Genomic DNA, 15,186 nt, shown 5'->3' on the forward strand with positions numbered 1-15,186 from the left:
GGTGGATCAGAGGTGAGATTAATTAGAATCATAAGTAAATTAACACCATGGTAAGTGCCACAAAGGAGAGGCAAGATACTGCAGGGGGTCTGACCTAGTTGGGGAGGATTTTCTGCAGCATGCTTACCTTCCTACATCCAATATTTACCTCTGAACTATCTGCAGTTTCCCAAGGACCTGGGCCCTGCCCTCTTACCTGTGGCCCTTCCACAGCTGTTCGCTCTACCAGGAAAGCTCCCTCCCTCCTTAACTCACTCTAGTCTTTTCTTAGCATTTCCTATGTGCTGCTGGGTACTGTGATAAAGACTTAACTCCATTTTTCTCTTGCGTTCTTTGCCTTGGTCTTAATTGGTGAAAACGACTGTTTTTCTAAACAGGAAACTAAGGTCAGGAAGGCAAAATAACTGTCAGCTCTGTGCCCAGAGATGGTGCGGAATGCGACCAGGCACCATTCACTGCCAGTCCCTGCACAAGGCAATCTCCCTCAGGACAGAGTGCATGGGAGTGTAGGGTACCAGGGCTTGCTGCATCTCGAAAAGTGTTTATGAGGACTCAGAAACTAGTTATGAGGAACTTCTTTAAAAATATAATTTTATTCATTTCAGGGAGTAAGGGAGAGATAGAAACATCAATGATGAGAGAGAATCATTGATGGGCTGCCTCCAGCACACCACTCCCCCCGCCCCCCACTGGAGATCGAGCCTGCAAACTGGGCATGTGCCCTGACTGGGAATCGAACCTCAACCTCAATCAGGTCGATGGTAGAGTGCTCAAGTCGCTACTAGATTGCTCATGTCCTCACCAGCCTCTTAGTGTTTAGCCCCCGAACCCAGAACTGGTCTCATTGCCTAACAGTTGCTCAGCAAGTGGCTGATGAATGTGCATCCATCTGCACTACTGAGGCTCCTTCCTTGGGTTATTACCAGAATCGTCCTATGCCCTGGTTTCAGGCTCAATCCCCAAAAGGAGGTGTGTAGGAGGAAGCCCATCAATGATTCTCTCTCATCATCGATGTTTCTCTCTCCTCCTCCTCCCTTCCTCTCTGAAATCAATTAAAAAATATATTTTTAAAACGCACACACACACACACACACACACACACGAAAAAGAACCTCCAAATTCTCAGAGTATCTTACATTAAGTTGTTAATCACGAAAAACTACACACACAGACACAAATAGGTAACACTTGTCCCATTATGAAAGGTAAAGAACCTCACTAAGCAGAACAGAAGATCAAGGACAGAGTGATCAGCTTATGCAAAACCAGACACTAACAGAGCACAACAGGGTGGGGTACTAAGGTAAGGGTGACACTTACAGGATAGGAGCTGTTATACAAAATCATATTTAGACCATAATGAAACAATGTACTTTAGAAGAAATACTTTACTTATCCAAAAGTTAGCATACCAGTAAAACCGTTTAATTAGGGGAGGATGAAAACATACATGAACATAGCTGCAAAAATTCTGAAGGTCTTTGTGGGAATTTAGGCGGCCTTTGAGATTATGAGACCTGGTTTTTTAAATGGATCTAAAATTTTAAAAAATACACGTTTTTTCTCTTCCTTGATAGAATTTTACTTGCACAAAATCATGTCTACCAGTCAACATTATGGTCAGGTTTTGACTCCCAATTGAGAGGGAGGGAGGCAAACAAGGAGAAACCCAGAGGTAACGGAGGTGGACAATAGCAGGGAATGAGGTTACTGGATGTGTGGAAACAATTAGTACTATTATAACAAGGTGAATTTTATAGTACTATGTGGAAATAATTTCATTCACCAGAATTCCTCTTGTTGGAAGATTCTACTTGAAATGAAATGTGCGACCTACCCCCCAATAGGCTCAGGTGCGTACAAGTTGGTCACCTAACTGCCTACTAACGAATGTCCCAATGAGCGATTGTTAACGGAAGGATCTTTTCTTTTGCTGAGCAGGGCGTGTAAGAAGGTAATTGCGCAGAGGGCAGGGCTTGGGTATCTGAAGAAAAAAAAAGGGGGGGAGGGGTTGCCAAGGTGACAGAGTCCTGAGGGAGGACCGAGAAAAACTTCAGTGGTGGTTTGGCCAAGGGACGTCTGAGGTCAAATGTCTCATAGGATGTGAACCCACTTCTCCACCTCTTACGCAACAGCATCTTCAGGAAAGTCATATTCCTCATGGATGTGTTTGTGTGAGGGGATTCTTTGGGGGGAGCTTGGAGAGGTGCTGGGATCTAAACTAAGGGCTGGTAAGGGTTGAATGTGGAAATAAAATATGCAAACAAAGAAATCAGAAGTTAAAGGGATAGGTGACACCGAGGTTTCCTGTGAGAAAGATATGATCTGGGTATAATTCAATTTGAGCTTGAGATTACACTGCACTTGTAATCACCCTACAGAAAGAGGTAAGTTAAAGAACTTGTGCTAATTTGACTGTTAGAGGCAGAAGTACCTGAAAGGATGTAGAAACTGTGAAATCAACTGTTTATTTGTACAGGCTTTCCTCAAGCCAAGGGTATGAATCTGGGAGATCATATACTGGGGTACAGAACAAATCCACTTGGTGGGGTTTGGCTGTGACCAGTTATTTTCCAAAGTACATGATATAAATCCTTTATATTCAAGTCCATGAAGCAATAATAATACAAAATGTGCAAATGATTTCAAATAAGTCAGTAATAGATCCACCTAGCCACAGCACAGCACAGTGGTTAAGAACACAGACCAGGGTTGGAGTTTGGGCTCTTACCAGCTGTGTGATCATGGGTAAGTTGCTTAACATCCCTCCTTCCCCTCCTCATCTTTTAACCTGGAGTGGGACTACCCACATTATTGATGGGTGTGCAACTATAAACCAACTAAAAAGCATTCACCTCAACACTTAAAACAGGTGAATTTTATGGTATGTAAGGTATGCTCAAAAAGCTGTTTTTAAAAAGACTAAGAATACCTAGATCATAGATATGCTGTGAAAATAAAAGTGTAAACTGGCATTGTGCCTGGCATATAGGAAACACAATAAATACTAGTGATTAGTTTTAGAGTAATAAAGAAAAAATTAAAAATAGAACACTTAAGGTATATAAAGTTAGATTTTAAAAAGAACCAAAGAACTACTGGATTGGTTTAGTTTAACTCCCCTCATTTTAGAGAAAATTAGGAACCAGCAGGTGAAGTGCCTTATTCAAGGTCTAGCTCTAAAGCCAGACCCTAAGACTGCCAGGTCCCCATTAGTGCAATTCCCATTCCCACCGCCTCAGAAACAGGGACACGTGGAAAAATGAGGATGTGTTTCCTCAAAGGAAAAACACATAGGAGGAACACAGAAAATTCATGTAGAGATGCTGAAGAGAGATAATTCCAAGGCCAAGGGCAAAATGAGAAGAGGTCTATCAGTCCATTGGGATCCAGGTCACAAGAGTATTAAGTGCTTTGGCAAGGAGGCCCTGGTCAGTCAGGTGAACCGGTTCACCACTGTGGCCAGGTGCCTGGTGACAGTAAAGCTGCACTGTGCTCTCTGCTGCTTCCTGACATGGTATCTGTCCGCAGCAGCAGGAGTTGGGCCAAAAGCGAATGCAGCTAAGTTCTTGGGAGCAGTCAGCCTGAGTAGCCCAGTGTGAAATAGCTGCTAAACAGCTGCTCTGCCCATGCTGAATAGTCTGGCCTCACATGTTTTTCATCCCCTGGCCTTGCTCACCAGCCCCTCTAGATTCTAAGGGCCTTTACTTATGATCCTATAAACTGCCTGTCAGTTTCCTCCATCCGGGAAACCTTTTTGAGAAGGAGTTATTAAATGACCCAGATTTCCATTTCATTAGTGCTGCCATCTTCATTGGGAACTTGATAGCATGTTTGAAAGATTCCGAAGCTAATAAAAGCTTACTAAATTATTCCAGTGCTAACTGCTGGACAAGAGAACAAAGTGTGTCTTCTAGGCTGCAACTTTCTAGCACTTTAGGAGATAACATTCAATGAGTTGACTCCCATTCTTAGGAATCACATTCCTCAATCACAAATTGAGGCTAGATGGCTGGTATGTAGACCCCTAATGGTATGTGACCCACTAGGGGAGGAAGAAGAGAAGGAAAGCGGGGCAGAGAAGAATTAAAACCTGAAACAGCTTTTATAACTTAACTCAGTACACTGAAACTTCTAAATGAATAACTCATAAAAGTGCCTCATATTATTTGACCAAATGTTTAAATTAAAACCAGATCAGAGGAGGTTCTGTTCATTCATTTGATCTGAAAAATTGGGGTGTAAGTTATGAATAAGTCTAACTTCAGCTTTTCCACAGAAAGCCTTCCTATTTGCAAATCAATCCATACAGTGAACACTTTGATGTCGGAGGAGGTGAGAGCTCCGACTAAAGGTCTTCTGACATTCTTGGCACTCGTAAGGCTTCTCTCCAGTGTGAATTCTCTGATGGATGATAAGTTGAGAATGCTGGCTGAATGTTTTCCCACACTCATTACATTTATAAGGTTTCTCTCCAATGTGAATTTTCTGGTGGAGAAGAAGCTCAGATTTATCCAAGAAGGTTCTTGCACATTCATTACACTGATGAGGTTTCTCTCCAGTATGAATTCTCTGGTGGACAATAAGATGGGAAGTCCGCCTAAAAGCCTTTCCACACTCAAAGCATTCGTAGGGTTTCTCTCCAGTGTGAATTCTCTCATGTCTAAGAAGTTCTGAGTTCCCCCTAAAGGCCTTCCCACATTCTTTACATACATAAGGCTTCTCACCAGTATGAATTCTAATATGTCTAATAATCTCTGAGTTCTGGCCAAAAGTTTTTCCACATTCATTACATTCATATGGTTTGTCCCCTGTATGAATTCTTTGATGCCGGATAAGCTCAGAACTCTGACCAAAGCCTTTTCCACATTCATTACAAAGATATGGTTTTTCTCCAGTATGAATTTTCTGGTGTCTAATAAGGCCTGAGCTATGCTTGAAGGCTTTGCCACACTCGCTGCATTCATGATATCTTTCTTCAGTATGAATTCTCTGATGCTGAATAAGCTGTGAACTAACCCTAAAGGTTTTCCCACATTCATTACATTCATATGGTTTCTCTCCAGTGTGGATTCTTTGATGTAGAATAAGGGCTGAATTCTGACTGAAGGCTTTACCACATTCTTCACATTTATAAGGTCTCTCTCCAGTATGAATTCTATGATGGTGGATAAGATGTGAACTCTGAATGAAGGCCTTTCCACATTCATTACAAGCAAAGGGCTTCTCTCCAGCATGAATTCTCAGGTGCCTGCGAAGGCTTGAGTTAGTTCCAAATGTTTTTCCACATTCTTTGCATTCAAAGGGTTTCTCTCCACTATGAACTCTCATATGCTGGATAAGATGTGAATTCTGATTAAAGGATTTCCCACATTCTTTGCATGTATGAGGCTTTTCTCCCACAGAACTTCTCTTTGTTTTGTTAGGTTCTAAATTCTCTATGAAGTTTTGGCCAGAGGTAGCAAATGTACTAACTGTCTGTGATGTAATATCTCCCTGATGTGTAATCAGGTTTGGGCTGGGACTGTAGACTCTCTCACTTTCATTCTCCTGGTCTTTCTCACTTGAGGGTGATTTCTTAAAGATAATCAGCCCTGATTCAAAGTCTCTCTCCTCAGGAGACATCTGCTCCATAATCTCTTCCGTGGACTCTCTTGAATGCTCTTCTGACAAGCTGTCTTCACATGCCACTCCAAACTCGTGACCCTCGTAAACTACCTTTGGAAGTTTTCCTAATATTGCCCCAGGTGGCTCAGATTCTTCAGAAATTTCTTCCTTGGGAATTACCTCCTTGTTCTCAGTCCCCATCTTACAATCTGCAATGAGAGAGAGTAAGTATGTGAACTGGCCATATCACATCTAAATGAAGCTAATGCTAGAGGAGTATGGAGCTTTAACATGGCTCTGACAACACTCAAAAACAGTCTTGGGTCAATAAAATTTAATTAGTGGTGGTGGTGGGGGGGGGGGGAACAGTCTTGGTATCTGGTGAAATTGTAGAATGTAATTGAAGAGAAGAAAGATATTTATAATTATGGTGGACATGCTAAACAAACAGCATATGCCGACTGAAAAGAGAGAGAGAAATTATCAGAGGAAGAGAGTTAAGGAGAAAAACAGGAAATGGATGGTAAGGAGGTGCTGATAAAAATTCCATAACATTAACAGTGAGTTGAGGAAGAACTGAGGTTTGGCAAGAAAAACATTTAAGGAAAATGGTGGCTATATTAATGTGGATGGATCATGAGAATTCTCGCTTCATACTACACAATGTTTTACAAAGTATCATACTTTAAAAAGATATTAGCTTGTAAGAACATGTAATAAATAACTTCAAAATGCAATGGGTATTTAATTTTAAAGTGTGCCTTTAACATTTATGTAAAACGTTTTTTGTACTCGTTCTATAGGAACTTATCTGGCCACTGGGTAAAGCTAGCAATAAAACTACTGGTCCACAATGTGTAAATACATGGTATAGAAAAGGTTGGGAGAAGGGGCAAAAATGACTAATACAAACAACTTTTCGATTTATAGAAAAAGTAATCAGAAAATGAGTAGCAAGAGAAACTTCCTGAGCCCAGTCCTGTGGTACTCACCAGCTTTACAGAAGAGGGGATTGCATATGTACCCAATCAAACAGTTAACATGACTTAGCTATAACTAGCACAAGGATAGTTACTTCTACCTTTGACTCCCTTACATTTGGATGAAGTAAGGTTCTAGCTTGTCTCCAGACAGTAAATTGTATAAATAACTATTTTTCTTTTCCCTACTGATTTGCAATGTCACCTATATCCTAGTCTAAAAAGCTATATATATTTGGGTTAATTTCTGGGTCAATTTTCAGACTCCACTCAGTTCTATTAATCTGTCTATTCCCTCTCTAATACCGAATTGTTCAAACTGCAATAGCTTTATTAAAATGTTTAAAATGTTAGAGAAAGTTCTCTCTCATTAGTCTTCTTTTTCACACATTTACTATTTTCATATTTTTCTAAATAAATTTTAGTATAATTTTGCAAAATTTCCTAATATATCTTAATGTTTGTATCCATCATGTCTCTGTATGAATTTTCTTTTGGTATGTTTTTCATATATTTTCCAACTGGTTATTATTTATATAGATAGCAATGCTGTTGATTTTTGCATACTAATTTTGTAACTGGCCCCTTTATAGAATTTTCTTTGTATGTTTATAGATCCAAAGCCTATGCTTTTTAAAAACTTCTAAAAAGGCTGTGGCAAAGATTTTTAGTTGTCTATCCCAATATCCATTCTTCCCTCCCTCATCAGCAACATAATAATGAATTAATTTTGTATAGCAAAAAGCCAAGCTAAAGAAATAAAGTCTCGGCTCTCTCCCCCAACCCCCACCCCCGGAGCACAGCCATTCAAATCTTCTTTTTAAGTGTACTTTCCTAAGCAACAAGGGCCTTTTGCTTTTGTAACTTGTTTCCTTTGCCCATTTCTTCTACAGCTCACTTTTACTACCTCTGTAACTTTCTACATCAACTTTCTCTTTTAATTTGAAGGAAAAAGAAGAAATTCTCAGACTTCTTTGCAGCTAGGTATTACCATGTGACCAACTTCTGGCCAACAAGACAGGAAGATGCAAATGAAAGAACATAGGACTTATGGGAGGTCTCCTTCAGGGGGAGAGGATGCATTTCTTCACCCTCTTCTTCATGCTGCACCTGGGGCATGAGCTGATAGTTGGAGTGCTGTCTTGAACCATGAGTACACTGGCATACCCTATGACAGGACTAGAGCTGGAAGGAACTGGGTCCCTGATGAGTCCATGGAGCTCACATAGCAGTCCTGGAATGTCTGCCTCTGTACTTCTTTCATTTAGGAAAGAAATACTTTGCCTTGCTTGAGCTATTATGTGTTTTGTTTTTAATTTATAAAGCCACTACTCCTAACTGGCACAATGGCCCTAGGAATCCAGCTGTCCCAGTCACAGAAGTAAAGTCCAAGTGATGGGAGAATAAGCGTGGTCTCTGTTCAGGTAGTAAGCAACCTGGAGCTAATATTGAAGAGGCCCTCTGCCTAGGCCAGTGCATTTTTGTACCATAGCAAATCTGAGGAACACAATCATCCCATCAGTAAAAGTATTAACTGTGAAAGGTGATTCTCTAGGGGGAATGGGCAGCTATGGGACTTTAGTTAAGGCAAGGATAGTCCATTGTCGGACTAGCATTAGGTAGATGTACACTACTGGCCATTCAATGGCTGAACTAGAAAGTACTATTCCTAGACATAGGGAAATCAGTTAGAAAATTGATGAAGTCATCAAAATAAAGGGTGATTAAATCTAACTATGGCAACAGTAGTAATGAAAGGACACATACTGGAGAAATATTTAAGAGGACAAATTCTGTAAAATTTAGTGTGTAATTGGATATAGATATAAGGAATAGGGAAGAGTTAAAGATGGTGCCAGATCTCCATTTGTTTGAGGAATGGTAATTAGATGAATAGTGGTACCACTGAGGTTGAGAATACTGGAGAAGCATTTAGTTTAGAAAGGAAGATTAAATCTATCTGGACTAGATGAATCTCAGTATATCCATATAAAGGTATCAAGAAATCTATATTTTATATTTTGTATCAAGGAATATATTGTATTCGTCTAAAGTATAGAGCAGTCAGGACTAGAGATAGAGACATGAGAGTATTCAGCATAAATGGTATGAGTATAGTATGACAACTGTCAGATATACTAAGGACAGAAACATAAAAAGATAACACTTAAGAGTATACTCCAGTTATCTTCCATCTTCCCCTCTAGATTGCTCTACATTTCCCCACCCTGCTCTCTGCCCCAGAAGGCTAACCTACACAGCACAAATCAATAAGTCCTCTGGCCTCTAGTTGTGTTCCATCAATGGGGAGGCTCAGCAGGAGGCTGGAAGTAGGGAAGAGAATAAGATCAGGTTATTTACTCTCCTGATTCCTGAGATCACGTTGGGTTGACAGTTTCCCTCAATTGAAGGTCATTACTACTCTCAAGAAGTCTATCCTACCCAAATGTCTCAACAACTAACTGGGTTCCCCAGTAACCTCTCCTACCTCTTATCTCTTATGACCTGGGGCTGGTGATCACTCCACAGTTGCCTCAACACCATGCCCACACACTTAACATTTATAATTAACCTCTTTGCAAATAAACCATCCCCAAATTATTCTAATTTGAGTGAAGTATCTGTTTCCTGTTAGGGCCGTGAAAAAGGAATGGGTGAAAGAAGAAAAAAAAAATGGTTAGTGAAGTAGGAGAAGAATCAGAATACAGTGTCATAGAAGTCATCAAGGCAATGGCAGAGGGAATTTTAAATGTCACATGCAGTTGAGTGATCCAGTAGAGTAAGAACTGGAAAACGTCTACTGGGACAATTAGGTAGTCACAGATGGTCTGTGAGAACAGATTCAGTAGAATGACAGAAGCAGAAGCCAGTGACAGTGGAGTGATTAGTAACGTTGCTGCTTCTTTCAAAAAATTTGGAAGAAAGGAAAGAACAAGATGAGCAGTAGCATTAGAGATCAAAGAAAGGCCAAAGAAGAATGTTCTATGATGGGAAAGATTTGAATATTTTTATATTAGGAGTGATGGTGCCAGTAGACAGACAGGGATTAAGGGGGAAAACATGCGATTACTGAAGAAATGAAGACCCTGAGAGGCAGGAGAGACTGGGGTCAAGTGGTGAGGGAAAGGGGAAGCGATGATTTTTGGGTGACCTTTGTACTGCCCTTTTTTTCTGCCCAGCCTCCCAGTCATCCTCAGGATGGTAGTTACTACCACCATCCTACCCTGGGGCCTCTCTAGTCACTCATCAGTGCAGCCCTGGTAATACCCCCCCCCCCAATACCTCCAACACCTGTTAGGAACTTGACCTCCTATTGGAATCCTGAAGTCTTGGAAACTCTTTGTGCTACTCCTCAAAATAAACTGGAATCTTCTTCAACTTCTCTTGTCTCAGCATTTCTCTTATTTTCCCATGGAGTGAGGGTGGGCACCCAAAAGCTGGATTTCGCCTATTTGTTGAAAATTATCATGTGTGTCCATATAATTGTAAGAATCCATTGTGGAGAATTTAGCTATCTCCATCCATGGTACCATTTGAGTTGGGACATATTGCCTTAAATGAATTTCTCTCTGATACTGGTACTCAGCCAAGAACAAGTCCCTATCTACTTCAGGACCCCTCTCTGGCCTTTCCTTTTCACCCTCATCCCTCCTATAGTTACTTCTTTTCCATCATCTAGCTCTTTACAAAGTCATCAATCATGGCCACACCATATGGAAAAATCACTTGTCCACCATAAAACAAGATAAAGATATGAAAGTTAGGTAAGCACCTATCTCCAGCTTCAAGATCTGGTTCAAAAATCAAATCCAGAAAGTCTTCCCCAACTAAATTTGACCCCATCTGTGACCATTCTTTTGCTTCGCATTTTACCAGTGACACAATATTAATGTCATCTGTTAAATACTACTTTATAGGTATCTCCTCATATACAAGTCAAAGCCAATCTCCATTTGGTTGATTTTCCCAGAGGCACAGCCACACATTAAACCTCATCCTCATATGGAAACACTCTACTATGCATAGCCTAAATTTACATTTCCAAACAGAATTTCCTATCTTTCTGTTTCTCACTTCTTCACTTTTCTGAATTGAAATTAGCTGTTTCTGGAGAGAGATAAGATGGAGGTGCCAGCTGAGGGGGAAGATGACCACTCTTGGTCCTCAGCCTGTGGGGTGACAAGCAGACCTCAACTGGATCTCCACGGTTCAGAATAGAGTCTGCAGTGCTGCAGACCTGGATTTGTGGTTGGTTGGGTTTTTTTTCAATGCATCCTACAGCAAGCTCGGAAAACCTCATTCACAAAATACTAATGCATAAGCCAGATACCCACCTATTAGTTAACAATGAGAAATACGCTCTGAAAGGACCACAATGCCCAGATGAAACTCTACAATGGGAAGCCACATAAAACACTCAAAATTGTTTAGTAAGACCTGAAAATTGTTTAGTAGGCTTACGATCATAGCAAGATGTTTTTTATTTTATTTTGATGAATCTTAAATAATGATTCTGGCTTGGAACTAGGCCAGATGCATAAGAATCAACTGGGAAATCTTTTAAAATACTTATTTCCCACCTCAGAACTCTCAGAATCAGAATCTCCAGGGCTGGGCCAAGGAATTTGTCTTTTTAACAAATACCGCAGGTGATTCTGATGATCTACCAGGTTTGGAAACCACTGTGTTCGGCAGTCTTACCGACTGAAGTTATCCCACTCTCCATCTGGTGCAACCATCCCTTCCTAAGGTCTGATCTACCAAGTCGCTAACCATGTGCACAGCAGCAGTATTATAGATACATTGTCAGTTCTTGCTCTTTTTCCTATCCCCATCTTGACTGCCTCTACCTTTCCCTAAACTTCTGAGGGCAGATAGGGAAGATATAATACAAGTGACTAGATCCCTTTTTCTGAATTAGAATCACATTCCTGTTAGGCTTATCAGACTGATCCTAGATACTGGGACTGGACCTGAGTGTGCCCAATTGTTTAAGTCAGAGTTTACAACACCTTTTGTGATAGCAAATATCACTCAACCCTTTGAACTTACCTGCCAAAAATCATATTGTAATTTGCAGTAAAAAAATAAATAAATAATCCATCATCTGACAGTTTGATTTGATATTTTAAAAATTTTGTTGATACTCTGGTTTCTCTTCAGATCGCATAAATCTTTCGCCTTTTAAAAATTTTGTTGAAAGCAAAGATTAGGACTTAAATTACAAAAGGTCCAGGATCATTTACTTACTCAACAAACCCTCCCTTTGTGTATTACTCCAGAGGTTTTTCTACCCAGAGAAATACACCATAGCAATATTCAGGAGGCCATGGGTGAGAGGTGTGTCTTTCTTTTGTAGAGGAGGAAAAGAGAAAGCTATAGACCACAGGCCCAACCTCAAGTACATTGGTTGTAAGCAACAATAAATATTGAAGTCAAGGATCTAGAAACTGATTCCCATTCAACAATCCATCTGCCCAACAGATGTTACAGAAAGAGTTTGTGTACATCCTCCATGTATTTCAGTTCGAAGACTACTGCACAACAGCATTTTGAGCAGAGAATGGGGTAAGCAAATCCTCAGAGGCCAGGAAGTACAGAAGGAATAAAGGAACAGAAAGAACATTCTAACATCAATGTATTATATGTAGAAGAAGTGAGGGTGCACTGACATTTTGATGTGGAGAGTAATAATGAGCGCTTACCATGTACTGTGTGCTAAGCAATTTATAGACAATAGCCTGTTAACCCCTCACAACCTCCTTATGAGACAAGTATGATAGAGCATCAGTGTGAAGAGAAGTCAATAGGCATCGGTTCCTATCTTCCTCCAGTGACACTTCTGACAGCCCCAGGGCAGCTGAGGGTCTAGAGATATGCATGATGGAAGAGAGAGGGAGTGAGGGGCTTGAGCATGTGAATCGGGACACGCTTGCAATGACTGAGACAGGGAGGCATGAAGTGGGGGGCGGGAGGGAGGAGTGGGATGCTAACAGATGGAGGTCACAGAGAAGGTGAAGCATGTGGTGAGCACAAGGAACCAAGGACAGGCATCCAGGAAAATGGCATGAGGTTTAATTTTGAAATTTGAAATGTCAAAATTTATAATACACCAAATATCTTTGCAACTATTCAAATTTATGACAAAAAAAGATGAGACATTTTGGATGTCAACTTACGTATGTGTAAGAGGATCCAAAGCTTTTCAAACTATTTTATGGGGCATTTGAGAAAAAAGTTTGCAGTGGCCTTGCTCTCAAAACTCCAGGAGTGAATCCCAACTGAGTTAACCCAGTCAAGTGAATACCATCCGCCTTGCAGGTGACTGCTCAGAGCAGCAGGAACGGGTTCAGAAGTATGCCTTCACCTGGCTCAGGGACAATCTGAGGACGTTTGCTGGGAGCTTCTAGGAACAGTTTCCTGCCATCCTGAGAGAAATCTCAGCAAGAGACTTCTATACATGGTTGCCCGGAACTGCTACTGCCATTTCACTCCCAAGTTGTGGGTGACGGCAGGTAAAGCTAAGAAAGTTGAGGGGAAATGGAACCAGGGCCAAGAGATTAAGTCAGTCCTGAAACCACTTTACCTGTTGTCTTCCAATCATGGGAGTCAATAGCATGCATTAAGCCAACTTGAACTGTACATTACAGACAAAAGCATTTACTTTTGATACAAATCCTTCCCCTGAACTTCTGAAAGGCCAGATACGCACTATCTAGTGTAAGAATCACCTCCTCCCCAAAGTTGTCACTAACACCGGCAGGAAGGAGGTTGCCTCTTGGTCCTCCGACCCAGCATTTCACTGACCTCTTTCTTGGGACTACAGTTATCATGTTGCTTCCTGTTCATTGCTTCCCAAGACCTACAGAATAAAAACTTAACCTGGCTCATAATGCCCTCCGGGTCAGGCCCCTGTCGCCCTTTCCATCATCACCTGTCCCACGCTCTCCAATGACTGCTGAAAGCTCAGGGTGCTGCAGTGCAAACACTTCCTATTCTTGAAAGCGCCTTTGCAAACAGGTTATTCCCGCTGCCTGGCCACCTTGTGCACTTAACATCTACAGGACTCAGCCAAACACAGACAGTCCCTTCTGTCTTCTTCCCTGCCCCTAGGACTCCTTCATCTTGTAGCAATTACTTCATTGCATTAGTCTATTTTCATGTCTGCTTCCCTCTCTATAATGTGAGCGATGATGACATTCCAGCCATCTTGGTATTCCCAGTGCCTAGCACATTTCCGGTACCTGGCAAATGATGTTCAATGAATTTGTGTAAATGCCTTATCTGCATAACGAATCTGGGATACCCTTGAGGACTAACTAGATATGTCATTCATTTTGTAGCTAAACAGCCTAGAGCGGTACCTGACACACAGCGGATGACAATAACTGTGTGTAGAAATGAGTTCCTTTTCCCAGTCGGGGTGGTATTTAATTTAAAGCACTATTATCCTCCTTTCCGCTGTCCTCCCCGTGGTTCCTACAATCAAGAAGGCTCTATTACTTGTCTCCTTTCCAAAACTAACCCTCATAAGCCAATAACCTACCTGCCGGCACAATATGCCGGGGGCGGGGGGGGGGGGGGTTGGCGTCGCCTCACCTTTCCTCCCCGCAGTCTACCTGGGGAGGGTGTGTCGGAAAACCACAGCTCCCACTGGCCCCCGCCTCGGGCCGGAGGAAGGGAGAAGCCCTGCTTCCTCCGCCCGCGCGGCTGACAGGCACGGAACCGCACGCTCTGTGTGCGGGTGGGACACGGAGGCCCGGGCTGACCATCAAGTCCAAGGTCACAAAGCGAACCCGGGTCGGGAACGGGCCTAACGCGCGGTTTCCCCTCGGCTCGCGGGCCGGGAAGTCGGGAGCCTAGCGCCCTCCTCCCTCCCGCCGGGACGGAATGAGGTCTCACCGCAGGCCGCCACCGCCCCACGCTCGCTCCGCTCGGGCTCCCGGGGCTGCTCCGCCCGCTCGCGCACAGCCCGCAGCTGTTGTCTTGGTTTCACTGGCGACGGGCACCGGCTACTTCCGGGAGCGGGCGGCGCTCCAGCCAATCAGCGCGCGCCGCACTCCGCGGGCGGAGCAGGTGGCTCGCACGCCGCCGGCGCCCCCTCCCGTCTCCTGCTTAGCTCTCTGCGGACTCGCCGCGGAACCTGCGCGCCTCCTCGCCACCGCCTGCCGACGCTGACCCCGGAGTGGCCCTGTGAGCCCGCCATTGCCCACTTCAGCCCCTGGGTCACTAAAGAGCTGGGTCCTCCGGGTTTCCTAGAACGGCTCCGGGAATGAACTTCCGCCCTGCGACCGGCCGCTCTGCGCGCTCCCGTCGCTCCCTGAGCTTTGACGGCTGGAGAAGCTGGGAGTCGGCTTCGCTTCTTCGCGGGGCAGAGACTGCGGGGCCTCCTTGAACCCCCACCTGCATCCCTTATGCCTGAGTCCAGTCAACACGGACCCGCTAGCTCCCAGGAAGAAGCGGGGGTCGCAGGAGGACCTGCCAGCGGTCCCGGAAGGCTTATCGGAGAGGGGGGTGAGGTTTGGACTGAGATCTGAAGGTTCACCCAACGGGAACAGCATTCTACGCTAGCATTTTTTACGCCTTGAACAAGCACAGC

The 15,186-nt window shown here is 43.0% G+C and overlaps 1 protein-coding gene across 1 annotated transcript; it reads right to left on the reverse strand.

Moving 5' to 3' along the window:
• Window positions 1-2,452: 2,452 nt before the first annotated feature.
• On the reverse strand, window positions 2,453-14,581 carry ZFP3 (ZFP3 zinc finger protein). The gene is made up of 2 exons (XM_081109328.1): window positions 14,490-14,581; window positions 2,453-5,816 (listed from the first exon to the last, which is right to left on the reverse strand). Exon 2 carries the CDS (start codon window positions 5,806-5,808, stop codon window positions 4,300-4,302), a length of 1,509 nt encoding a protein of 502 aa, XP_080965454.1. The 5' UTR covers window positions 5,809-5,816; window positions 14,490-14,581; the 3' UTR covers window positions 2,453-4,299.
• Between the last annotated feature and the right edge of the window lie 605 nt (window positions 14,582-15,186).

Source organism: Myotis nattereri, assembly GCF_964212035.1.
Source record: "Myotis nattereri genome assembly, chromosome: 16".
NCBI classification, from domain to species: domain Eukaryota; kingdom Metazoa; phylum Chordata; class Mammalia; order Chiroptera; family Vespertilionidae; genus Myotis; species Myotis nattereri.